General features: G+C 39.5%; 2 protein-coding genes across 3 annotated transcripts in view; both read left to right on the top strand.

Moving 5' to 3' along the window:
- Positions 1–6,931, top strand: part of LOC110986610 (ETS translocation variant 1-like) — an 89,999-nt gene extending 83,068 nt beyond the window's left edge. For both annotated transcript variants that reach the window (XM_022248611.2, XM_022248612.2), the window contains 2 exons: positions 145–308; positions 1,201–6,931. In XM_022248611.2, coding sequence (XP_022104303.2) covers positions 145–308; positions 1,201–1,578 — 542 coding nt within the window. In that variant the 3' untranslated portion in view covers positions 1,579–6,931. The remainder of the gene's footprint in view (positions 1–144; positions 309–1,200) is intronic.
- Positions 6,932–9,787: 2,856 nt separating this feature from the next.
- LOC147798439 (uncharacterized) lies at positions 9,788–23,267 on the top strand. Its single transcript, XM_087139878.1, has 4 exons — positions 9,788–9,989; positions 13,172–13,323; positions 13,725–13,871; positions 20,676–23,267. Exons 1-4 carry the CDS (start codon positions 9,965–9,967, stop codon positions 20,802–20,804), a joined length of 453 nt encoding a protein of 150 aa, XP_086996004.1. The 5' UTR covers positions 9,788–9,964; the 3' UTR covers positions 20,805–23,267.
- The last annotated feature ends 4,517 nt before the right edge of the window (positions 23,268–27,784 follow it).

The raw sequence follows: 27,784 nt of genomic DNA, 5'->3' as shown, positions 1-27,784 counted from the left end.
ATAATGTAATTTACATAAACAGCTATTCCAATTTCCCAAGACGTTAGTGCCAGCATAGTGTGAGAAAGAAAAAAGTATTTTGCAAGGCGAGCCTGCACCAAGATGTGAACTCATTGGATATGTATTCTGCCAACACCCTTTCAGGTGACACCAAGCCAGAGGCATTCCGTGATGGGCCACCCTACCAGCGCCGTGGCTCCTTGCAGCTCTGGCAGTTTCTGGTCACGCTCCTTGAAGACCCGGCCAACGGGGGCTTCATTGCCTGGACAGGCCGCGGACTGGAATTCAAGCTGATTGAACCTGAAGAGGTAAACAAACTCACATCTTGCAACCACATTACAGAACTGAAAAGATTAGGATGCAGTCATTTTTTGGGATGGTGGAAATCTCACCAATATATGTCCTTTTTAAATGGACTTTGGCTTTGAGAACAAACTACAGCAAAGTTGAGGTTTAGTATCCAAATATGTTTGTCTTTCCACATAAATATTGTGCTTTTTAAATTCTGATCCCCACGTCACTTTCCCTTTAAAAACCAAGACAGTTCACCGTCAACTTTAAGATGCTGCAGGATATTATGTCCAGAATGTTCCATATGGACAGTATTGATGTGGACAGAAATTTGTCTCGAAATTTCTGTCCACATTATGTATGTTAATAGACCAAGAAAATTGTGCTTGTTTTGGCTTTTAACAATTATAAATGGGGTATGAATACAAACGAGAGGAAATTTTGGTAAGTTAATGCACATGATAATTAGTGTCCTGTCAATTTGTAGCAAAAATTCTGACCAAGTTACATAATTATATCTGGTGACCCCTGTGTATTCTCAAGTCCAGAGAAAGTCCTCTACAATTTTTGTACACATGATTATTTTAACGCTTTGAAATGTACATGTACAGCAAAAAAAATTGAACAAAATATCTTACAAAAATACTTGCTTTGCTGTACCCTCCAGTGGCCCCCTTCCAAATCCCAAATTTGCAGCCAGTTGTACCCCATTAGTGTGGAAGTGCCAGTTTGCAGTGCAAGGTGTTTTTGTTTTCTTATAATGAAATGTTACGATAAGTGTTCCATAGATAAGTTGGTTCTTTCATTTGCCATTGCTCCACACCTTCAATTTGTATATTTAGACTTCAGTTTTTCAAATTTATTATGAACAGCATAACGTTTTTCCTTTCGTCCTTGCTTGTGAATCAGGTGGCCCGACGATGGGGCATCCAAAAGAACCGACCTGCCATGAACTACGACAAACTCTCCCGTTCCTTGCGCTACTATTACGAGAAGGGCATCATGCAGAAGGTGGCTGGCGAGCGCTATGTCTACAAGTTTGTCTGTGACCCCGAGGCGCTCTTTATGATGGCGTTCCCGGAGGGCCTGCGTGCTGCTCCGGCCCTCACCACACCTGGCCCCACCCTGCCTCCACCCGCCTCGGACCGCAGTGTGCCAGCCAGCCAGCCTGTCAAAATCAAGGAGGAACCACCCATCCACATGCAGGAACACCAGGACATGTATGTGCCAGACATGGTCCCAGCCTGCCCCCCGCTCCAACACCATTTGGAGGGCTCTGCCTATTGAGATTTGGAGGTTGGAGTTGCGACAACACCCTCCCCCTCAAAAAAAAAGACATCGTTAGTGTACGCTTGTGTGTCTGTGATTGCTTCTGCAAGTACCAGCCTAAGTTTGTTTCGTAAGCAGTTTGTATCTATAGGGTTTTCTTGGTTGTAATATTCTTTGTTTTTTGTGCACTTTCAAGTTTCCCTGTGGGGCAGAAGGAAGGATGACATTTGAAACATGTAAGGTTTTGGGTAGTGAATGGGACAGGAATATGTGATGCATTTTGAACACCAAAGCTAAAGATGAACAATGTTTTACGTTGGTTTTTGGATTCTTCAATGTGATTATTGGATTGACGAAAGCATTTTATAATAGGTCAAAAGATATTTTCAGTTGATTTTAGTGTACTCATGTCTCTCATTTGCATCAACAGTACAACAGTTTTTCTGTCGTTTTTGTTCTTCAGAGAAAGATTTTTTGGGTTTTTAACTTTTTCAGCCCTGCAATTTTTATGGACAATCTTTGCTGAAAGAGCAGTGTTGAAAGATCACTTTTTTTCAATCCTACAAAAAATAATACAGGATATTTTATACATGTTTATACTTTGAATTATACTGTCCGCCATTTTGTAGCAGAAAACATGAATGTGAAATTTTGGATATTTTCTAGGGCATGGTGGATAAAGATACTAATTTTGACCTTTTAGAAGAGATACATACAAGTTGTCAGAATTTTTTGTTGTTTTGAAGGAAGTGTGATCAGTGTCATTCAGAAGATCAGGGGATATTCAGCGTGGTAAAAAAAAAAAGAAACAAACGAAAGACAAACACCTCTTAAAAAGGACTTTGGCTATGTCTAAAAGTTAATGGCTATGGCTGTAGACACCGCTGTTTAGCCACTCCCAACAAATGTGTTACTTCCACCTTTAGCCAGCTGGCGTGGCCTTTAGATTGGTCATTCGTGTTTGAATCTCTGCCAATCAGAGCATTTTGTTCCTCTTAGCAGACTTTGGGACTAACAGAGTGGTTATTGGTGTTGCTTTTTTCATTTTTTCAGTTGATCATTTGATCTGAAAGAGTTCATTGTCAGCAGTTATTAAATTGTTTTATTTACAAGTAAAAGTACTATAAACAGAGTATAGCTTAACATTATTTCTTACTTCTCTTTGGTTTACAGGAAAAGGACTAGATTTTTAGTTCAGGAGTATTGGAAATGGAGAATTCAGATGTCTTTAAATTTGGAGTTTAAAGGATTCTAACACTGTAAAAATTAAAATTTGAAAATCGGTTTCCGCGATTTAGTTTTTTTATAAGGCAGAAAAGGGAGATGTTAGATCTTTAAAATAGAGAGTACTTGTAGATTATCCAGGTGGCAGGTCACCAAGTACTTCTTCACTGGATGATTGTGGAAAGGGTGTGGTGGCCCTGGAATGTGTATAAATAAAATCAAGTTTTTGTACAGAATCACTTAGAAGTTCTTTTTTATTCAAAATGGGTGATTCGCTTTTGGGTTACTGATGCAGTCTTCTACAATTACATACCTGTAGATCGGGAAATATACATACTGTAAGAAAAATAAAAAGGTGTTTTTTCATGCTCACTGTAAAGTTGAAACCCCCTTCTTTCTTCAATATATTTTTGTCACTGAAATTTTAAACAATTACAAAGAATGTAGACTATAAAGAGATAATTAAACAACTAATTTTTTTATTATGAAGAGATCAAAAAATTATGAAAGGTCAGAAAATCGGAGAAAAGTAGTTGGCAGGTATAAGTGTGTTATTAACTTGTACAATATATTAAAGATGATATTTTGAAGTATGATCAACGGTAGTGTTTTACAGTGTGAACAACAATGGTATGTGAACCAGTGTTCTTTGGTTGCAACTTTAGTGTGTGCCTAGTGCACCAGCTTCCCATATGCTGCATTGTGTATGCCTGTAAATAGGCAGGAAACCAGTTGTGCTATTGTCACTGTGTAGGACTTTGACTGGCACCCCTGCTTTGTGAATGAAAAATATTGCTTTCTCCTGGAAACTTGACATTTCATTGTATTTTATGATGCTGGCTGTGTGTTGTACATGTTGACCTTCAAAGAGTAAGGCAGACGCTGGTATTTTACTATTTTCCACATTAAAATATGAAATTCCGCAAAGCAGTGTAACATCTTACTTCCTTGTGGCCCTTAGAAATAAGAAGACACAAATAGAGTTCTGGTAAGTCCATTTTGAAATGAGTCCAATAAATGTGGAATGTCAAAAGCATATCAGACTCCTGTCAGCCTTCTTGGTCATGTTCCAAGGAGCGTCAACAGTTCACAATATTGTTTATTGTATTACGCACTGTGGTACCAGCATGTGGACAGGTTATTTCACCACAAACCCCATGAACTATGATGTGATAAAAAATCTAGATGACTTGACCTGATGAAACGAGTCTTCGTAATCGGTCTCACAGCCTGTCCTTTTGCTCCAGATTTGTGACATGTTTCCATTGTAAGTTAAAACTGTAGAATTAACATTGGCAAAAACTTATGTATTTTGACAGAATATTGTAATTTATGTCGTGAATGCTGTCCACATTTATCAGTGAAACTGTTTTGTCCAGCTGTGATGTTGTCACACGATAAATTATACGTGTTTGTAATCCGTTTGTGAAGTAGTGACAAATAATAGCTTATTATCCCAATGCGTATACAGCAACAAATCAATGTTACATTACCCATGTTGTCCCAGTGTATGTGAGAATTAGGTTTTCTGGAGAGTGATGTGGAGGTATTTTAAATTTCTTGTACCGAATTTTACAATATTTTTCAGATGCGTCCTTTGAAACCTTCCATCCATTTCCTTTTGGTTGTAATGATAAAGAACTCCAAACTCTCTTTAAAGTTTTGGTCAAAACAATTTTTTTTTTTAATGTGTGGTGTACCTCTGGCATTATTAAACATTCTGGCATTTCCATGTCAGCAAAGAATGGTTGTTCCTCTTCTTGGGAAAAAAAGTATTTATAAAATACTGGGAATTTCAAAGTGTTGTACAGAGTCCAACTAAATATTTTAGAGTAAATGTTGACCATTTGTAATTTTTTCCAACTTTGAATCAAAGGAAACTGAATGTAGAAAGTAATACTCATCTTAGTCCTGAATCCTCCAATTTGAATGTGATGTTGCACATACCCTGGGGGTGACTAACCCACAAAAGGTTTTGCCTCGTTCTGATGGATAGTAGATTCTACAACCCAGGCCACGTTTAATTTACTTTTTAAGTGGCTTATGTTGCATTAAATCGAGAGAGTTTGATTCAGATTACGTCATAGTCTTAGATTTTGGTAGTTGTAGCCTTTAGGATGGTTCTGACATGGAGGTTGTTTTGCTACCTCTGTGGTTCTGGTATGTAGTCAGGGAGTATTAGACACCTCCAGAACTATACATGTATATCTATTAAGCCAGCATACTGTACACGGAGAAAAAGGCACAGATTAACATTTTGGCCCTAATAATGAAATAATTACAAGTAAGTTGATATTTCCACAATCCTCAATGTAGCCTTTAAACTACTTTACAATGTCATGTGTATTTCATTGACCTTGTGGGACCTCCCATAGCCATTATCTGTATTTTTTTCTCCCCAAGAAACATTTGTCTTTTACTTCCTACATGTTGAGAACAAGTTGACAGCAGTGAGCAAGTCCTGTGATTTCTCAGCTGGTAAACAACTGTGCTTAGGGAAGGTGCATTGAGCATTTTACTGGTAATCCACAAATGAGCAGTACTCTTGGTGAGTGCACGAAGGACGCTTGAGGAGACAGTGGAGTATTCCTGCACCACTTGGTTATTTCAAGATGGCAGAGAGGTGACCATTTGCATATTGTGGTCGTGTCTGAATCATTTGTCCACTGCTCGACATTATGCACCAGTCTACAGCTGTGGCTAAAACCACTTCCCATAGAGTCGTGTGTAATGCCATCCTCGGCTAGTGGGAATTTCAAAGTGTTGTACAGAGTCCAACTAAATATTTTAGAGTAAATGTTGACCATTTGTAATTTCTTCCAACTTTGAATCAAAGGAAACTGAATGTAGAAAGTAATACTCATCTTAGTCCTGAATCCTCCAATTTGAATGTGATGTTGCACATACCCTGGGGGTGACTAACCCACAAAAGGTTTTCCTGCACCACTTGGTTATTTCAAGATGGCAGAGAGGTGACCATTTGCATATTGTGGTCGTGTCTGAATCATTTGTCCACTGCTCGACATTATGCACCAGTCTACAGCTGTGGCTAAAACCACTTCCCATAGAGTCGTGTGTAATGCCATCCTCGGCTAGTTCAGACATGACCAACGATATGAGAACAATTCAAACGTAATATTTTTTACACCTGCAAGTATATAGAGAGTAATAACACGCTGGAATGCAGCCAGTCAGAGCCGTGTGTAGAGAGTTGTGACAAGTGTCATCATTGTTGGAAACAAACTGACAGGTGTATGCACCAGTGCACCCAGACAGGTGGTATACAATAGCCAAACGCTATACTCTATACAGAATAAACAGCCCCATTTTGTCTCCAAAATCTGAAGCTGGTGCTATTTTCTCTCCTTATACATGTATACAGCTAGCCTCAGCCTTCTGTGAACTGTAGATTTAGTGGCTCTACCACTGTAGCACATGCCATATGGGGTCTGTTGGTTTCACATGGATTCATATCTCAATCAGTAATCCGTTATTGGTTCACTGACACCAGAACCCACCTAATGGATGGAGCGAACTTATGTTGGGATCACTGATGGGGATAGAGCTTTGTGACACCAGGAATTGTTCTCTGTTTAGGTTGGGGTTAGACAGATGTTTATTTTGACTGAGTTGAAATCCAGCTTGGGTATATTGAAGGTTATGAAAGATTGAGTTGATTTTGATAATACTTTGTGACCTTCAGGGTGGCTTTGAATATTCGGAATATCGACAGGACAAATGATTCTGAGAATTCTACAGATACATGTACATATAGTGATGCAGATGTGAAATACACGTCCCCAGATGCTAGCTTACCAGTGAACTGCCGTTTGCAACTGCAGAGGGTTATTTAGTGGATGGGAATCCAATTGAATTGATTAGTGATTAGTGGTTAGTACAATAACTTCCAAAAATTCGCCCCAAAAAGTAATGTTCAACGGAAGAACATAATATGAGAGTATCTGTATGGCTGTGCTAACCTTGTTGCTATAGTGTTCAAGATTTATCTCGTCTCCATCTCAACATAGCCATATTGCAAGTTGTGACCAGTTTCCTCTGTGTTTTGGATTTAACTAAGCGCTCTTCAGTTTACTCAGATTTGTTGTTTCAAATAAAGATACATTTTTGTACATATTAAAAACAGAAATCCACGTTTTTGTTAGTGTGATTATTCCCAGCGTCAATCTTGTCCATTTACTACTTGGTTTTTGCAAGCCGTTCTCATAGTATTCGTTTTTATTCAATTTAATATGCTCTCAGTACTTCTTTTTAGACTTTTTGACAGGAAATAACGTTTAAGTCGTCTCACGTATTTGCATTGGAAACACCTTGATCGAGTGAAAATACGACGGCAAAGACAGCGATGTAACTAACAGTAACATGGCCTCGGCATGTTCAAGTTTCAGTTATTAATGAAATGATGCACTTGGGCATTGTTTCATAAACAAATATAGGAAAATTGGGTATTTATGATCTACCTGAAATTTTTTGTTTCTCGTTCTGGTTTCAAGGCCCCTTAATTGCAGCATAGCATAATTGCACTAATATAGGACTTCAACCTTCCCACAGAAGTTCCATAATGAAGCTAGACTTGACTCAAGTCAGGATCTTCCGTGGATATGGAGGCCGCGCCGCGCGTCGTTACATGCTTCGCGCCCTCTTGTGTTCACCTATTACAGTGCGTTCAGAAGGGTGCACCAATAGGCCAGAAATGTACGTCTAATTTAAATTTCGCACAGGGTGCATTCCACCAAATGGTTGTATTTCTGCGCGCGAGCTCATTAATATTTTGTGATCCCGCGGGATTTCTACAATAAGATAGGCCATAGTCAGGAGGCATCATCAAAATATTTCTATAAATCCCGAATTTGGGACTGATAGTTTCCAGTTCGGGGTATTTCTTTCACAAAAAGCCCCAAATTGCGGACCTATTTTGGATAGAGGCGGGCGGTTACATTCAGAAATGAGCGCTTAGTTTTACTGCTATTTGGGGGGTATCTGCGTTCAAAGGCGAATAAAATTTTTTTCGTGGCTATTCCCCATGAAATTGAAACAAAAAGTGATCTTCTAGCCATAATCTTGAATTTCCAGTGAAAAAACGGAGGCCAACTTCTTCACGAGAGTCAACAGGCGGCGCTATTTGTGTCCGATTTTGCACTTTTTTTACGGGCGCGTATTCTTGGTGAAGTGCAACCTGCAGTGTGCCACACGCCCGGCAAAAGATTAGCTCGTGACACCAAATGAAAACACTACCTCGACGAAGTTGGATTGCAACGGAAGCGTATAGGGCACACATAAAACAAACACGCAAAATTCGAGTTCCTTTCTTGCCGTGGTGAAATAGTAAATCGAAAAAGATTTTGTATGTGGCTTTTATATGCCTCCGTAGAATGAAACCATCCCGTGAATTTTGCTTAACAACCGGACTAAATTTCTCCTGAGCTTTTATGAGAAAAGGCAAGATCAAGTTATTGGTGCTTGGTATAAATTCCTCTTGAATTCTTTATCAGGGAGATTAACAAGGACGCCATTAGGCCCTATGCGTTTGAGAAATGATCGCCCCATCATAATTAAAGGGATTATTGTCAGGCCAATATATCACCGGGTGGAATGGGCATGGGGCTTATCACCAGCGACGCCGGGGGAAGTGGAAAAGTTGCCTTTCCCCTCCAAAGTCTTGTTGAGTGTGTTTATACTATTGATCATGGTTTGTTACTCTTCAAACGTCATAATTTCGTCCAAATATGAGAAGAACAATTCATAATTTCGTCCAAATGTGAACAAAATACAGCCTGAGGCCTTTTTTCAAGAATTCATAAGCCTGTATGCAAACGCTCACATAACTCACATTATTAGGCCGGTCAGAAGGGCCCCATACCACTTTACTGGCAATATTTTTTTTTTCAAAATTAGGCCAAATGATAAATTTTTGGATGACATACCGTTACTATGCATGGAATCGGGTAGAGTCGTAACACAGAATAGAAATTAATCATTGAAAAGGTCACGGTTAACTTTTCCTACAGGCTACACACAACCAAATTATCTACGGTTTGGAAAAAAATAATTACCGGGCGTAGTGATTGTAAGGCACTTCACCCATTCCCCCATCTCCTTTATCATTCCCATAATCACAAACGTTCAAGAAAAGTACAGTGAAGTAACCTGAGAATAATGGAGTATAAAAATAGCAAACTGTACAAAAAATCTGTCACACACTGAGTTACTGTTCGTTTTTATGAAAACATCTTTAACAAAAAGTATATGGGTGCAGCCCACCAATTCAAGCCAATCTGAGAACAGTGTAAAATCACCATTGTTCGGGGCTCAAGGAAAAGTGAAATCTCGGGCAGCAAATACTCGGCGGTCATCAACAAACATACCGTCAATTTGAAGAGAGACAGAGGGCGTTAACAATCATCGACACTATGATGCATGTGCTAACATCCCTGAGGTTTCTGAAACAAACATTATTTTTTGTCCTTTATCTCTCCATTTCCTTTCAACTTAAGCAATAACGTTTTTAATTATTCCCACAAAACAAAATAATCCCCGGAAAAGTGATATCGCCGACGTCTGTAAGCGGCCATTTTCAAGTGACACCCGGCCCTCTACTTTCGCGACCACTCGGAACTACATGTACAGTATTTTTCAACCGTATGTTTCATCCATCCGTCGCCGCCCTCAGATGGAAGCCCAAAGAACCACCGAGTTGATTGTGGCAAAGACTTACACAATCCCACCATTTTGGGGGCCACACTCTCTCTCTTTTTTTTTGTTTTTGTTTCAAAAGAAACTCTGGGGGTACTTTTTACGCTAATAAACTGGGCAACTAACGGGCACCCTAAATTTTCGTGGACACTGAGTCAAAAGCAGGTGACCAAGCATATATGTGACTATTTTTAGAAACTACATCTTGCCTGGTACCCGACTTACTAATGATTTGTAACCGGTCAGGGAGAAACCAGCTTGAATTACGTCATATTCATTTGTGTACATTGAGTGAGGACCATTACGTATATGTACTGTACAAGCAAGGGTAGGAAGGAAAAACAGAGTGGTCAACCCTTAACGCGACGCGCGCTAGGGCCTAGGGACTATATCTCATAACGACGAGAAAGAGTGATTTTCAAAACACTGTGGTTGTGCATATAATAGCTTCAGGAATTTCCACGTTACAATGCCGTTTTCAAAGAGCAAAAAGGGTAAGCATAAGATAGGGTTGTAATTGTATGCAAACAGGTATGACGTCGACATGTAGGCTACATCATACTTCGAAAACTCAAGTCATTTCTCCGTCTCATCCGTGTGACTTCTACTAGCCAACAAGGTTTCGGCCATGGTGATTCTACCTCCATGGTTTAGGCCTACGTGGTGTCGTTACGCGAGTAGTACTAGTACTGAGTAGTAGCAGGCCTGTGGGGTTTTGGAATCGAATTTTTGTGGTGAAATGGTTCACAGGTGTAAGAAAGCTATTTCATAGTATTAAATCAATACAAGGCCAATAAATTACTGCATGTGTGCATATTTGCTTAAATCACTAGTCATATTTATGTCTTTGTAATTCATAGAGGGGGGGTAGCCCAGGTTGGACAACGTCTACATTCATGACATTACATTGCGACTAACATCCAGGGTATGAATGTCCTTAAACTATGCGAACATTTTTTCAACACTTTTTCTCACATTTTTACCTGACGAAGACAGCTCAAAATGTCATTCACAAGTGCCTTGTATCCTGAATTCCATAAATGCTGTGTTGAAATTACTAAATACGCCCGCGAACAACGTATTTTGGAGGAAATTCTGCAAAATGCCACACTTTCTGTCGCGATTCGTTAAAACGACCTATGTTTGTGCGGTACATGTAGTATGCATTTGTGTATGGGTGAAATGGCCTCCAACCTCAGCCCACGTTCTGTCAGTTATGCATGTCTGGAACTAGGTCTTGGTCTTTGCTCCATTACAAATACGTGGAGACGGGTTGACAATAGACCTAGCCGTATCTTTGCGAGCCTGTTCGGACACGGCCTCATCTGCAACTTAATCACCCCCACAGCTCCTTCGCTGTATCATACGCTGTATTATCATGATTACTTCGTGAACAGTAAGGCACTACTCCGTAGGCCTTACTGCACTCCACCTTTTTGATGGTTCTGTACACTAAGTCTATGACATTTTGAATGCTGCCCAGCAATCGTACCAGATAAAACATCCATTTGCACTTGCTTAAGCAAATCTTTCCCTAAAGACCCTATAATAATAGCTAACCTATATGGAACTATCATTCTTGAGTGTATTTTGTTGTGTTTAACGTATATTATTGGCAAAAAATGAGTTTTTCCCACCATCCTTACCTCTCATCCCGCGACAATTGGAACACGTATGCATTCTCTTGTGGCTGTACGTTACATGACAAAAACAGATCCAGCATATTCGTGTAACGAATGTTTATGTTGCTTTGGATACCAGACTCAATAATTCTGACTGCTCTCATTAACCCTAACACTCCTCAGTCCTCCAACAGGTGAAGGATTGAGGAGGGTTAGGGTTAAGATTATGTGTAGAGACTTCAGGGAAATCTGTGGTCAGCGAAGTATAAAGTAATGCAGATGTGTGTGGATCGTCAAGGGATGAGAGGTGAGAATAGTAGAAAAAAACCTCATTTGTTGCCAATAATATACATGTAGGTTAAATGCCACAAAATTCACTCGAGAACAGTAGTTCCATATAGGTTAGCTATTATTATATGGTCTTTGGGGGAAGATTGCTTAAGCAAGTGCAAACGGATGTTTTATCTGGTACGATTGCAGTAAGGCCTACGGAGTAGTGCCTTACTGTTTACGAAGTAATCATGATGATATAGCGTATGAACAGGTTTAAATTGTTTTCCACAATAATTTGTACATTTCTAGTTCAGGAAGCTTACATTTAGATAAAAAGTGCATTACTTCTTTGCCATAGGGCCTACATAATATGACATTATTTACCCTGCCTCGGCTTAGCCGACAGATATAGTTCCGTATAGGTTAGCTATTGTTATAGGGTCTTTAGGGGAAGATTTGCTTAAGCAAGCGCAAACGGATATTTTATCTGGTACGATTGCTGGGCAACTTTCAAAATGCCATAGAAAAGGTGGAGTGCAATAAGGCCTACAGAGTACATGTAGTGCCTTTCCGTTCAAGAAGTACATGTATATCATGATCATGTGTAGGCCTATCCTTCCTGCTCCCAGAATTGTGAGGCACAGTTCCAAATTGCTTTGAAATGCTATGGGATTCTGAACGTGCCCATTTATTTTGTCTAAAACTGCACTTTTTCAATCATATTTTCCCCAAAAGCTGTCCAACCTACATAATACATATATCTCATTAACAGGCGATCATGATGGTTTTTGGACCGTCTACGAGCTATTTTGGGCAAAATTCAGACCTTGTAATGGGTTACTTTATCATCACATCTGTAGTTATCACATTATCACGGTAATTATCACATTTCCCGATGGAGATAAAGATTGCTCGCTCACCTTCCTGAATTATCCTAGGCTTACTGTTGTTTAACTCTTACTTTTTACATATGTAACTTGATTCATAAAATGGTTATGACATTTTTGAAAGGCATCATAGCAATGGCTTAGGGCAATTGCTGTCAATGCCATTGTGTAATATCAGGGCTGAAGAATGAATTTGTTTTCAGAAGAAACAAAATAGCCTCATTTTGTTGAAATGTTCCATTGTACCTGTACTCCATTCTTCCAGTCTTCTCCTTCAAGATGACATACGCCAAGAGAATGAGATAGGGAAAATTGTACTACGTCACCTTACACATATTAATCCGACAAGGAATGACTTCACCTTTTTTACTAGAACTTTTTACCCCAATCTTAAATGTAGCAATAACTTTGACATTCATTTTATTACTTAAATTGGTGTTTTGTCGAAGGAATAATGAATATGTGGGTATTGCAAATTTCATTTTTATGGTGGACTCATTCTTTTATCAGTCTGAAACAATAGTTAAAAGTGTCTTCTTTCTGAGTTCTAATTCTCCAAGATTTATAACTGTCTCATTAGAATTGAGCTATTTTATTCAAAATTAATGTTAGAAATTCTAAATATCCAAGCAGAATGACATTCATGCAGTTTTTTTACCTTTCTCTTAATTATGTCCTTTTGCCCTGCAGCAGCCATTTTTCTTTTTTTCCCAGCTGAATAAACTTGCCCTTGTCTTAAATGAAAAAGCACTGTTATATTCGATGGGTTATAGTGGCCAGATGCAAAACTCTTGCCTCCTCTTTGTACAAGGGCAATAGTTACAGAAGCTGTAATGTCAGTAAAGTGAATCAAAAAGAAGTCCTCATCATTGCATTTTTCTTTCCTTTGCTCAGAGGAGAAGAAAGGAAAGGAGAAGAAAGCTGCTTATCCTACACAGGCAACAGTTCCAGCATACCCTACCCAGGCTTCACCCCAATGCTACCCACCTCAAGCACAGGGCTATCCACCCCAAGGACCACCTCCACCATATGCAGCTAATCCTCAGGTGAGTTGACCCCTTATCATTAATTTCTTTCATTGTATGTTTGATCTGTTGACTGACCCTTACCCAGGTGGAAAAATTTGTTGACGGGATACAAGACTGTGTGTGTGGGTTTGTTTCTGCATTCAGTTGGGGACCCTGAACAATAGAGGACAATAAGGTCCCCGATTGACAGAGGGTCCCCGATTGACAACCGTGTACAAAACATATGGGTGGTCTTCTAAAAAAGTTTAAGTACAAACAAAAGAGGAACAATAGGGGGTCCCCAGTTGCAGGCAAATACACACTTGTTTGTGTGTGTGGGGGTCATATTTACATGTGACTGTAAGCTTTTGTGGCTTATGTCATACTTTATTTGCCAGTAAGTTGATGGCTATTTCATTCTGCCTTGTATTAATTTTTAGGCTCCGCCCCCAGCAGGGGCTGCATACTATCCTCCCCAACCTCAGCCTTATGTCCCACAGGCACCACCTGGACAGGCGACAGTGGTCATGCAAGGTGGCTTTGAAGCTGGTGCAAGATTTTCAGGCAGTACCCCTCCATCGATACCGGTGAGTAACATGATGGATCATAATCAGGCATTCTTGCTATTTTATCATCTCTTCTCTCCCCCCCCCCGTTGCTGTTCCTCACTGCCGTGCTGTTTATCTCTCAGCTTTGTTGTGGTCAGTGTAATGGTCACATTCTTGGTACCGTTATGTGCATTATTTAATCTAGCCATATAGCTACTGTATTTTGGTTCAATAGCTTAATTAAAGCACACAAATATATACATGTACATGTAAGTACAGTTGTGCTCAAATTATCCATACCCTTTGGAAAATACCAGACACGGCGCGAGTTTTTTTTTTGCTCCTGGTCAAAATTATTCATACCCTTTGGAAAATACCAGACACGGTGCGAGTTTCTTTTTTGCTCCTGGTCAAAATTATTCATACCCAAGGTTTACTTAGTCCATTGTCTTTTCTTAATAGTTAATAGAGTAGCCTTTGTTCTTGATGACTGCCTCAAGAGGGTTCCTATAAGGGGCTACAAGCTTTCTGAACATCTCCTGTGGGATATTGGTCCACTCTTCCTTGGCGAAAGCCTCAAGCTGGGTCAGGTTGGATGGTCTCCAGGCCATCACTCCTGTCTTCAGCTCCCTCCACAGAGTCTCTGTAGATAGGATTTAGGTCAGGACTTTAACTTGGCCATTCTAGTAAATGGACACAATTGTCCTTGAACCACTGATTTACTACCTTTGCGTTGTGCTTGGGGTCATTGTCAGGCTGGTACATCCAATCTGGAGTTTGTAAACAGACACTCTCACATTGTCATCCAGGATCTTGATATAATCTTCCTTTTCATGATGCCCTGTACATGTATCTTGATAAGATTCCCGGTGCCACTAACAGAGAAACAACCCCATAGCATTATATTGCCACCACCATGCTTGATGGTGGGGACTGTGTTCTTCGGCTTGTATGCTTCTGCTTGCTTCCTCCAGACGTAGCCAGTGTATTGTGAATGCCCATAAAGAAGGCAAAGGCTACAAGGCAATTTCCAAGCAATATGAGGTCCCTGTTGAAACAGTTCAGAGTATCATAAAAAAACATAAGAGGTTTGACACTAGGGTTCTCCCCACATACAAATGTACGTATCGGGCTCGATACGCAATTATTTCTGACCGATACGCAAAAAACTGGTCAATACCCATTTTTTCATCCCCGATACGCACAATATAATTATAAGTATGGCTCAGAGTTATCTTACATAATGCAGATTGCATGTCCTGAAAATCTAGATGAAAAAACAGTTTAGTCCTGCATTTTTCCATTCTGTACATGCCTTGTGCACCATGCGTCGGCGGCCACACTGTACTGCACACCATACATGTACATTCAGAACCGAACGTTCCTCCTGGCCGGTGTTGCATGAAATCTGAACTTCCGTCATGGGCGTCGTACATGCACTCGCGCGCAGGTGTGTTTTCTCTGTGCCGTGTGCTCAATACGCTACTGGGCTGCATTTACAAAGGTTACAATTTTATACTACACCATTCACAGAACTTACAACGTCAATCCCACACACCTTTTTTTTTTTCCATGCCGGCAGCCGTAGCCCTGTGTAAGAGTATTAATGGCATCTACGACGGGGACGATTTTTCTCGTTGCCATATCACAGCGTTTTGTCTTGTGCACAATGGCAGAAACTCAATCAAAGATCTTTTTTTAAGCCAATAACTTCAGCAGTCTGCGCTGAGGGAAACCCAAACAAAGCAGCCACCTACAGCGGGTATTCTTCCTTGCCGATATACAAGAAAAGCCTTGTTGTTTATTTTATATAAAGACCAAATCGTTTTATATTTTTAAGACATTTGTTCAGGCCAATTCCTTTAAGCTAATATTTTTGCCTTACAACTGAATGGAGCTCATGGTTTCAGGTCTGATCAGCAAAACGGAAACGTTGAAGCATGTATTAAAATTAAAACTGAATAAACAGGTGTTTATATCGTTGATTAGACAGCCACTACATGTTGTTGCATGTCTGAAACTTGAAATGACTCCTTTTGTGCCTACAGGCCTAATCAGCAGTCCAGAAAGGAAAACTGGTCATTTGTTAAAATACTAATATTCAAAATAAAAAAAAATATAGAATTTGTTACGTTTTTTCCTGAGAAAAGGTACTTGAAAAACCCAGGAAATGCTCTAAAATGCAGCTAACAACATCCAAAGTCCCAAAATTTTCAGGGCCCTTGGGCGGGGTCTGAACCCCATGTCATGGCTTCAAAAAATGTTGGTAAACCACAATGGAAATCCCCTACAGTTTTGAAAAATCCTGGGGAGAACCTTGAACACAGTAAAAAAAAACCTTGATGGGCATGACAGGAAGTGTAAAGTATCTCCCAGACTTGCCAGAGAAATCTGCCAGGAGGTCAACAACAACCCACAGATCACAACCAAAGCCAAAAAAGACAGAGTTGTTTGGCCACATGGATATTACCTATGTCTGGAGGAAGCAAGGAGAAGCATACAAGCTAAAGAACACAGTAAAGCATGCTGGTGGCAACATAATGCTGTGGGGATGCTTCTCCGCTAGTGGCACCAGGAACCTCATTAAGATATAATGGAAAAGGAGGATTATACCAAGATCCTGGATGACAATGTCAAAGCGTATGCAGAGAAACTCCAGCTTGGACCTGATTGGGGGTACCAGTTGGACAATGACCCCAAGCATACCGCCAAGGTAGTAAATTAGTGGTTCAAGGACAGTGGTGTCCATGTACGGTGGAACGCCACTATAACGAACATGACGGGGTCCACGCGAAATGTTCGGTACAGTGGTGATTCGGTATAGCGAAATTAACTGTCGAATGTTTCGTTGTCATGTTGAACAGCGCCCTCCCTTGTCTAACTGAAGTGCACTCTCTTGTGATACTATGATTCGCTGTTTTCGGGATGTTTTGTCGTTGCATTCACATTTGAGGTTTCTAGAAATGTATCTGTTAATTATTTTTGGTTTTTATTAAATCTTGAGTTATAAAATTGATATTTACATGTAGTTTATTCTAAAAGTCGTGAAGCTACCGCTCAGGAGTGATCTCTGATGCATGCTGTGGTAAATCTCGGTTGATATGCAACTGCATAATGTTTGGTAGGTTTTGTGCACAAAATATTGGGAGTCATGGACGATGTTTGGTACGCTGAATGTTCGGTATAGCACTGTTCAGTATAGCGACGTTCCAGTGTACTGGAAAGGCCAAGTCAAAGTCCTGACCTAAATCCAGTAGAGACTTTGTGGAAGGAGCTGAAGACCAGAGTTATAGCCAAGAGACCATCCAACCTGACCCAGCTGGAAGCTTTCGCCAAGGAAGAGTGGGCCAACATTCCACAGGAAACATGCAGAAAGCTTGCAGACCCTTATAGAACCATCTTCAGGCAGTCATCAAGAATAAAGTCTACACTGTTGACTATTAAGAAGAGACTTTGGACTACCGGGTACATACCCGGGGTTAGATTTCTCAGCTTTTTAGCTAATTTCAGCTTTTTTGTTTTGGATTTTAGCTTTTTTCCTCACTGGCTGTGCAAAAGTATAGGAGATTTTCACAGTTCTGCTTCTTCATGCCTTTTTTCAGCTATTTTATCCTTGGTCAATCTCACCCCTGCTATGTAAACCTGGGTTAAAAATAATTTTGACCAGGAACAAAAAGGGAACTTGGGCCATATTTATTATTATGCAAATGAAGTTTAGCCAACACACATGTGGGTTTGTGTATTGCAACAAATGGAGAAAACCCACAGTGGAAGTACCAACATAATAGCTTTTACAAGTGAAGAATTTAGAAAAGTCTGTTATTTTCCAAAGGGTATGAATACTTTTGAGCACAGCTGTAAGTTTATGTCACTTAAATGGGTGTAGGGCTCTACAGAGTACAGAAGTGACTACATCCTTTGCACAATGAAGTGTGTTAAAGTCATTAACAAAACAGCCCATGAAGGGACCATTTGTTTACATTACTGGTCAAAATGACATTCACACTTGGGTACTCTGTTTAAAGTTGAGATGTAACCCACACTACCTCAAAAGTCCCAAATTTAACACGTTTTAAAATGTTTTTTTTGGTGGTCAAGACTGAAATCTATGCATTGTGTTTTACATGAGAACATTGAATGGAGCTAATGTCTCAATAAACTGTATGCATGTGTCAACCATCTTGCATACATTTAGGAAGTAAGGTTAACTTTTCATTTTTGGACCCTGAGAATAAAAGTAACGGCAACGAAATAAAAGTTAATTGCAAATTAATGCCACTTTTATATATTGCATGATTTAAAATTTGTGATAAATGATATCTACATGTTTTAATCCACGTTAACAAAAAACCCTAAGTGAGGTTTGGAACCCGAAATACATGTAGCTTGGTACCACCCCATTTACCAGACTACATTGAATAGAACACAAAATATGACCTAAGTTCAATGTCTTGGAGACCCCAGCCACCCCGGGAACAGGGTTGTGATGCTCTGCTACTGTTAGGAATGGTTGCTTGTATAGTAAATAAGCATTTATGATACTCCGGCAATTAATTAGGCAAGGACCTCCTATTGACCCTCGTAATTTGGCTAGTCAGCAGTGATTGTATTATAGGTCTTCATCAGCAGGGATGAGATTCTTCCACTTTTTGGTGGATTTCCGCTTTTGGGACTTTAAAAATCCACTTTTGCAAATAAGTTCCACCCTTTTGGACTTTCAGATACGCCGATAGTTGACTTAGAAATTCCTATATTTGGAACTTTTCCGACCCATTTCATCAAGATAATTTTTGAATTCCAGGTATCAGATATGATAATATTGAGCCTCAATTTGTTGTGAAATAAAATAAAATTGCATTTCAGTGTCATGTCATTTTTTATTTCGTCCTAAGTGCATCAAAATCATTGACCACAAAGGGCACAGCATACATGTCATGCCATGCATGCCGTACGTTCATGTGTAGTTTAGGCACACGCTGTCAATGTACGCACAGATCTGAACTGTTACCAGGCTACAATTGGGAAATAAGATGAAGAAACACGTCCCATTGGCTCTTTTCGCTGACAAAATCCAGTGCCGCCCATAACCATCTCTGTAGGAAATGTATTCGATTCCAGGTAACTGTCGGTTGTCACAATCGTTCTGATAGGCTTATTTTCATGACGTATCCTTATATAGGCCAATGACTGTGCACTTTTCATGTAACCACTTGCACTAGTGTATAGACTGCCACACGAAGCCACTGCGTCTGGTACCCTGGATACTTTTGTGTGTAATCAAAGAAAACTGTACCGTCGTTTCTGTTGTTGAATAGACGTTTCTTATCATTACATTTCCATCATCATGTCTGCCGGTAAAGACATCATTCAAGGAGGAAAGGTGAAGCACATAACAAAGGGATTAAAATTCCTGGCGATGGGAGTGAGTTGAGTCCAAAATAGGAGGAGTGTTCTTGTCTGAATTTATTCGGAAATTGGCAAAACCTGGTAAGGCAGTTAGTTGTGCGATGTAACGTAAGAAATTAATTACTCTTTCCAGGCCAAAAATACCTTAACAGCACTTGCAGAATCGTTGAAATACAACAGCGAACTCGAGACACAGAAAACAAATTATCGTCTATCAGGTACATGTGTACCTGAACATAATCGACATGTATTTTGAAGCATAAGACAAACCATAAGTGATGAACAAAACTATGCGGTGGGTCTTTACATGTATAACACATATCAAGTAAACAAATAATAAACAGGTTAGGCTAGGTTTGTCAGAGTATGGACTTTCACAAATATTTCTATTGTAAAATATGTCCCAGAGTGGCTTAGCATTACATTGCACCACAGAGCATCTAAAGTTGACAATTTTCCTGGGGCCCGCGTGCCGTAAAGGGCTGCGCGCTCGCAAATTTCAGCTTTTTTCATTTTCTGAGAATCTCATCCCTGCATCAGAAAACTTGATGTAAAGGAGACTTCTTGATGATGTTAAAACATTAGCCAGCTTGATACTAAATTAGTCAAGGGATGTGTGACATGCATACTGAATGCTGGTAACATGAAAGTAGACAGTTGGAATAGCAAGGCCACAGACACCTTAGTGTCTCATGGAGCTCATCATAAGGAAATACAATTTGCTCCTTTTTAAGGCATTAGGAACATGACCCTTGTATGGTTGTGTAGGATGCTGTCACTGTTCATGTAGTGTGTGGGGGTGGTTTAAAAAAAAATCAAATGCTGCAGCATCACACACTTTACATTTTCAATCATCACTCAGTGTGCACACTGAAATCTTGACATAATTTTTATCCAATGATAGCTCAAAAATGTCAGTGTTCCCCGGTGCTCTTTGTGAACAAAGGGAGCCCATTTTCCCTGTGAGCATGTGTGACTCCAAATAGTCTAAACAAAATGCAAGTAATTCTACATTTTCATTGATCAATATCCACAGCATGTAACTTATTATGTATGAGAATTTCTATACCAAATTGGTCGAGAAATAGAGTCAGACATATGCCCCCTCCATCCACAAGAAAGTAAAGGCCTTCATGGCTTTGCCTCTTGCACTTGTCTTGTTTTTTAGCGTTGAACGTAAGCATCCGGGGCTTGGCTAAAGGCTAGCATTGTACATACACGTGTATAGTACGCCAGCTTACACCCTTAAGTATCAACAGCTTGCAGCACTTTTTTATTCAGAATAGTATCATAATAATGTTCATGTTTGAAGTGACACTGTGTTGTCAACAGGCATTTTCCAGTGAAATTCAGATCACGTTTACCTGAAAAGTAGAATTCTTTATATTGAAGTTTTCTGTTGTTAACTTACATCTGTCTGTCTGTCTTCATCCACAGCCCCCTCCCCCGGGCGTCGCCCCCAATGCAGCTCAGATGGCTGTAGCTTCTGGACACAATCTCGTCATAAGTCAGCAGAAGGGCAGCTGGCTAGAGGGGGGCGGCGATGGTGGCTACAGTGTGTTCTAAACAAGTGTGCTTGGGTTGAAATCAAATTTTTCATCAGAGAATGCTGTGGCTGTCAGAGGAAATTGATCACCAAGTAAACCAAGCTTGCATCTTGCAGGATACTAGTGAATGGATTCAAGACAGTCATCATTAAGTTTTCAAAGCTTGCACAAATTTGAATTTATACTTTCTAGGAGAAATTTTTTCTAGGGTCCAGAAAACAGCATACAAGCTTTTTTGTTCAGAAATATCAATCAGCAAGTTGATTAACAAGTAATGTTCCCATATGTATTAGTTACAACACTCTTGTAATACCACCACTTGGTAACTTTTTCTGATAGTGTCTGTTGCATGTTTCATGTAGCTAGTGAATGTGTAACATCTAGGGTATGCTTTACCAAACCAGCTATTTACGACCCTAAGATGTAAACACCGGATTTCAATAACTCACAATTGTTTTAATTCAACAGTTGAACATGACATTTCTTGTTATCGTCTCCTTTTTCTGCAAGCCAGGTAGTCAGGCTCTTTTTGTTTTAACCCTAACTACCCCAAACCTGCCATACTCCAACAGGTTTGGTACCGTACCTGATGAACTTGTTGAATTTTGTGAGACTTGGGATGAAAGGCCCTGGGAGATGGTGTTGGATTCTGTGTGAGTTGGGACACACACAGGTCACTGTGTGCAATGTCTGGCTTGCTGTACCAGTTGTTGGACTATGCTTGATTTTGTCAGGTTTGGTACTGTTCAGTGCAAGTCATCCTATACTGCATAGACCCATCCATACCATATCACTCAAACTCCAACGGGCTCATTCTGTTTGAGTTTATCAGGTTTGGTACAGTAACCTGCATGTACAAGTACATAGACAAGTACATGAACCTGTTGGATTTTGTGAGGTTCAGTATGTTTTCTAGTGCAGGAGTCTAGGGGGTTAGGGTTAATTAGGGTATCCTATTGAGAACATTTTTAATGATATGAAACTTGAATGCCAGACGTCCTTTTGGTGAAATTCTTGTCCATATAAAAAATGAAGTGCTGAAATTATATGGCAACTTCGTATCCTTTTTAAATTGAAGATGTATTGTGTATTTAGCCCTCCCCTTTCGGAATTTAGCCCTTTTAAAAGATTTTCTGTTTCCCAACATAGGCTAAATTCTTGTTTATACTTAATAATTTGTATTTGAAACTATGACAGAATTTCTTGTCTTCGTATAAATTTGGAAACAGTGTTTCATTATATTTACCTATTCTGCACATGTAAATAGCTTACTTTGTTGATAACGATTCCTATGTCAAGATTCTTATCGTGGGATCAAAGTTCACTTGAGGGGTTGCTATCAGGTTTGTGGGGCTTAATATACGTGTACCATTGCATGTAGGGAATCTCATAAAAGTCAAATTTGTAATATTACGTTATGAATGCGGTTATCTATTCAGTTTTAGGATCTTTCAGTAGACAAAACTGCACATTGCTGCCTGCGGCATCACCAGTCACTGGCCAATGGAAATCACTTGTTGAATCACCCCTGAGGCTCTATCAGTGCCCCATGTGGCCAGAAGGCCAACTGCCATTGTAGACAAGATCTACATGTACATGTAAGTGCCACACATGGTAACTGTATAGCCAGCAAGGCTTCAAAGATACATGTATCTAAATGGCATAAAGTATGCCAAAATGCAGAGCAAGCACACTGACAGCTGTCTGCATGGCACAGGTAGTTTCCCATACCATTTGAGTTTTGCAATTATTTCATATGAAAATGATCCCTATTAACACGTTGACAATGTGAGGCAATCTTTTAGCTGGGAACCAAATGCTTGTGGTAAATGGTGGTTGATCTCGGGGAAACTGTGTGATCACACCTTGACATTTTTTGATCAGACCCTATTGGGAAATGTACATGTAGGTAGGCTACCCCAAGTGCTGAGGTACAACTTGGCAGTGCACTATGGATTAAAATTCCCTAGCCTTTGATTGCTGTTTTTCCCACCGTATCTGCATGATCTGAGAAGAAAACAGCATCAAAGGGTAAATCATTTTAGTATTGATTTTAACCACTAGTTTGCAGAGATTCTACATCTTGTAAACTAGAATAACCCGAATGTTAAACCTACGAATCACTACTGTACATGTAGGTATAGAGAAATAACCCAAGTTTGGTTATTGAGCTTTATTCAATATACAGAAATGAATTAATACGAAACAGTTTTACAATTTATAAATGAACCTAGCTGTGATTGATTTCTTCAACGGCAACAACTGAATATTAATAAAATGTATATGTTGCTTCTAATTTTAGTATATGTTGTTAATCTTTTAGATAAATTTGTCTTTACATATATTTTTTCTATCAATAGCATGAATCACGTAACATACAATAGGAATTTGCATGTAAGTGTTGTGTGGTACTTTTTCATAAACTCTTACCATATATTGAGTGAATACAAATAAACATGATAAGCATTATGAAATTGGAAAATCTGTGTCCAGTTTTAGCTACATGTAGTACAGAGGTAAGAGATCTGACACGTACAAACTTGACATTTAAGTAGTCAGCACTTCACTGCTGAAAATGGTTACAGTTTATTTTGAGAACAAATTTGAGGAAAGACAATTTAGTTTCAACGTAAGAAATTTGTACCAATTTTCAGCAGTGCCTATTGCAGGCTGGAGGTGGGTTTGACTCCCAATCAAGTTTGTAATTTTTTTTCTTGGAAAGTGCCCACAAACTGACATCAGTGTACAGGAACAAATTTCAAATTTGTATGCACCCTTATTGGTTGTCAAAACAGATGCAAAAAACAAAGTAATGTGGGATGTGATCAGCACTTGATGTAGCCCCAAGTCGAATTTCTTTCATTGCCTTTTTGTTTATTACGTAACGTGAGCGGTGAAGCATGTCCCCATTTCTCTTTAAATAGCCCCTATTGCCACGCATCTCTCATTCTTTCCTGCCTTGCTGATGGTCATAGCGGTCGCTTCACTACTCCGAGTTCTTGTGCTTCCTTCTAGGTGATTCCGGTTGTTAATTTGTATCCTTTTCTTCGCGTTCGTCGTCGTGGTGAACCGGGTTGTTTGGTAATAACATACAGCTAATATATTCCGGTGAGCTACAATGACGGCGTTTCTTCTCATATCTTATTTTATTTGTTACCCAGGGGGTCTATTTGTTTTCCTTTTGATATAAAAATTCATTTACTTCAGTTTGGGAAAGAAAACTGCATAAAAAACACACAAAAAAGAGACTTCCATTTTTAAAATTATTTTCTAAGGCGAAGTAGCCACCCAATTATTTTCAAAGGCTAGGTTAGCCACTCTATTTCCTGATGCAAAGTAGCCTAAAATTTAGCACTCTCCAAACACTTTTGCCTCCACTGTTCCAAACTTATCCATTATTCTTTTTTTGGCTGTTCTACAGGACGGTAGAGGTTATGTAGGATATTGGTCTCTAAACACAATATTCTCATTAATGTACATACAATAAGAATACACATACATGTATATTTGAAGTTTCACTGTGTCACCATCTCAAAGTGTGCTGCTTGCAAGCAGGATTCTTTTGTTAAAATTCCCCTACATGTGGAATTTAAAAGTTACAACAAAAATTGAGTACAATTTCACAGTAGTGGTGCAACACACTTTAATAATCACACGGAAGTATTCCAGGAAAGTGCCCATCAAGCCATTTTTTCTGACCCTGGATGCCAGGTACCGCAACAACTTAGTCCCTGGAGGAATCGGGGGGGGGGGAATCTAGAGGGATGGTAGGCCAATGGAATTTCCGCACCCCCTTGCTGCACTACTCTGTGCCAGTCACACAACAGGTCTGAATTTTTTGAAACAAAAATATTGCCTTGACCTATGAGGGAACTTTCTCAGAACACTGTAAAACTAGACACTTCCTTTGAGTTAGAAACCATGCTATAAAATTTCAGAATCCCGTTCTAGTATCTCTCGTCATATTACATGTACATGCAAAAGTTCCTTTGATGCCAGGTTACAAAGAGTTTGTGCTTCTTCTTTATTTTGGTTTTTGTTACATGAAGACAAAAGGCAAGATATTCATGATACAGTTCTGGTCTATATTGTAAAATGGCAACAGATATCCCATGTGGTTCCAGAAGTAAAACTGAAAAATGGATGAATACGTTCTACTTAAACAGCTAGCAGGCATCGGCATCAATCAATTTCTAAAGCTTTCAAATTTTTACTTATTTTCAAATGTAATTACATGCACACCTACATGTATATCCCTACACAACTATGTTAATGAGTTGAAACTGCAACAATAAAAGGCATTTGCAAAATCAACTTCAAATTACCAAACTGTTACCATTTTCAGTGCCCCCAAAACATATTTAATGGCACATGGAACCATAAACTTAACAATTAACAAGCCATATTCAAAGAAACAGTGAAAAATGCAATCCCTCATGTGTCCATCTTTTGTGACTGTGATCAGACTTTTGACTTACGATGGACTAACTCCCTTCGTGGAGGGAGAAAAAAATGAACATTTTTTGATGGGGGTAGAAATCTGTATGCTTACAGCTATAGAATCTGTAGTGAAAAAGCGGTTGAGTTCAAGTTTTCATGATGATAGGCTTAAAAAATAAAGAATTTGGCACTCCTTGTATATTTGTCGCAAATACAAAAAAAGAGAAAATATAATATCGGCCGATTTAATTATTTCTACACAAACAAATCAATTACCGGTAAGAGCATTTTTCACCTTAATTTTTAACACATTCGATATCACAGTTATCAAATGAATGCTTTCAAAACTTTTGTACACCCAAGCCAGCATTGGGAGTTTGACTTTAAAACCTTACTGCTAGCCACAAGCCTGTCTGTTAATTTCTATTCTTTAGGGAGGAAAACAAAATGGCAGCCAGTGTAACTGCAATGTCACTTTTTGAGTTCAATCATCCAGGGTCATCTGGAATGTTCAATCTGCCACAACCGTTACCAAGAACCATAGATGCAAAACTGCTCCCACAGCTTCTGTCTAAAATGCCTCCAAAAACTCAAGCACAGACAGCATCCATCCCACGATGAAATAATATGCGCACTGTGCCAGAGAAAACCATCTTGCCTGCAGATGAAGTGGCCAAGTTGAAAAGCAACTACAGAATCTACTAAGGCAGGAACAGCTGTTGAGAGGAGAGCAACCAAAGGCCAGGGAGTAAGATGACTCAGGTGAAGCATCTTGAATTCATCTTTCAGCAGGAGCATCTGCAGTACTTGAAACATGTACACATTAGGCCTAACGACGAACTTGAACAACCTGATGGTGCAACTTGGGACATCTCATTCATTGGTTTCACAAAGGATCACCACAATGCTCAAGTTGGAGCAATTCTACATAAAGAAAGATGGAATTTATGGTGTGAGGCTGAGATCCGGGAAGATATTACGTCACTTTCAACAGGTGATAGGGCACTGTTAAGGCCAGAAAACAATAAGACTGAATCCTGAGGGTAAAGTTTCATGTACATGTGTCAACAGTATTGATGATCAGTATACTCACTCTTGCTCTTCATCTGCAGTCAACATCTTAAACCTCTGTCACTTTACACCAGGTAAAACGGCAGGCATCTGTGAAGCATCATCATGCCTAGCAGTGGGTGATAATCTGATAGCAGTGGGCTCCATATCTCTACATAACCCAGATGGATCCCTCATCAGAACAGTACCTGCTCCAGTGATTGACAGCTACATGAACATTAGTGGCAACCATCTCATGTACATAAACTGTGGCAAGAAAACTTCTTATGTATTGATTACAAGGGCAACATCATTTTCAAAGTTGACACCATTTGCAAACCATCAGGGGTGGTGATGTCTATGTAAACCAAAAGGGAAATAGAGTTAATTGTTTCTATTCTCACATAAGGGCAGTACATTAAGGCTGTAGACACGAGAGGTAAGGGTACCCCAGTGTTCACTCCCAATGGTTATGTGGCACTACTCGATAGTTTTCATTTTCAAACAGAAACCACTCTTTGGTTCCATTCCAGTTATGGGCCGCATGCTGATTCTTATATAAAACAGGCTGTGGAATGCTCTTAAACTCATTACAAAAATGTTAAGCCATCATGGAAACACTGCTAACATAACATTCACTGACTGGCCCCCTTTAATGCATTTTATGTCATAACAAAAGTTGTTGAAAAACCAAATGGACCACGTAGAGTCTTCCAAGCATGGGTTGACAGCAGCCGACCATGCTGATCATGAAAGCATTGCATTTGCCAATGTCTAATATTAGCTGAAGTTTGAGCAACCATCATTGGTCAACTACTGGTCAATTTTGCCTAGTACCTTTATCCAGGTTACAACTTGTGTAGAGGTCACCAGGGACAAATTGACCAGTGGTCGACAAATATCTCTTGCTTGATCTCGCCCCTCAAGTTTCATATGGCAGTTATCTGCACATCATCTAGCAATGCCTCAATCAGTACAGGGATTTACTCTGGGTACAAGGCAAACACTAGACTAAAACAGGTCAAGACATTTGATCAGTGGTGACATTCTCAGGCTATATTTGTGAGAAATCAAGTAAAATCTAACCCCGTTCAGATTTCTTGTTCAATGGATTTTAGTAACTGCAATGTGGAATAGGGTCCAGGGTGGTCTAACAGTTGAGTACTTTCTCAGAGCCAAGTTTGCTACCAAATATTGAACTGGTTTAGTGTGAACAAAGCAGAACTTCAATAAAAGACTTCAGACTCCAAGAGTTTTGGAAAGATTAAGTTTTAACTGAAAAATTTTAACTGAGTATTTTATGGCAGTAAAATTAATACAATACAAACTCTGGCTCCCATCAGGAGCAACTGGTGAGAAAAAAAATTGCATAGAATTGTAAGAGGCTCCAAAATCTGTGTGCCCAAGTGAAACTTCAGCTATTCGCAAGGAAATCCCATCTCAGTCACCTTCCTCATCAAGTATACCAAGTTTTGTCCAAGCTGATGAGGACTTCCCAATGTTCCTTTT

This window comes from Acanthaster planci, linkage group LG08, assembly GCF_054643075.1.
Source record: "Acanthaster planci isolate LZ-2023a linkage group LG08, COTS_SCS, whole genome shotgun sequence".
Classification (NCBI taxonomy): domain Eukaryota; kingdom Metazoa; phylum Echinodermata; class Asteroidea; order Valvatida; family Acanthasteridae; genus Acanthaster; species Acanthaster planci.
This window is presented reverse-complemented; position numbering and strand designations above follow the sequence as displayed.

Coding starts and splice junctions, on each gene's coding strand:
- LOC147798439 (XM_087139878.1), top strand. CDS start 9,965: ATGCCGTTTTCAAAGAGCAAAAAGG. Junction 9,990..13,171: donor GTTTTCAAAGAGCAAAAAGG/GTAAGCATAAGA, acceptor TCCTTTGCTCAG/AGGAGAAGAAAGGAAAGGAG. Junction 13,324..13,724: donor CATATGCAGCTAATCCTCAG/GTGAGTTGACCC, acceptor ATTAATTTTTAG/GCTCCGCCCCCAGCAGGGGC.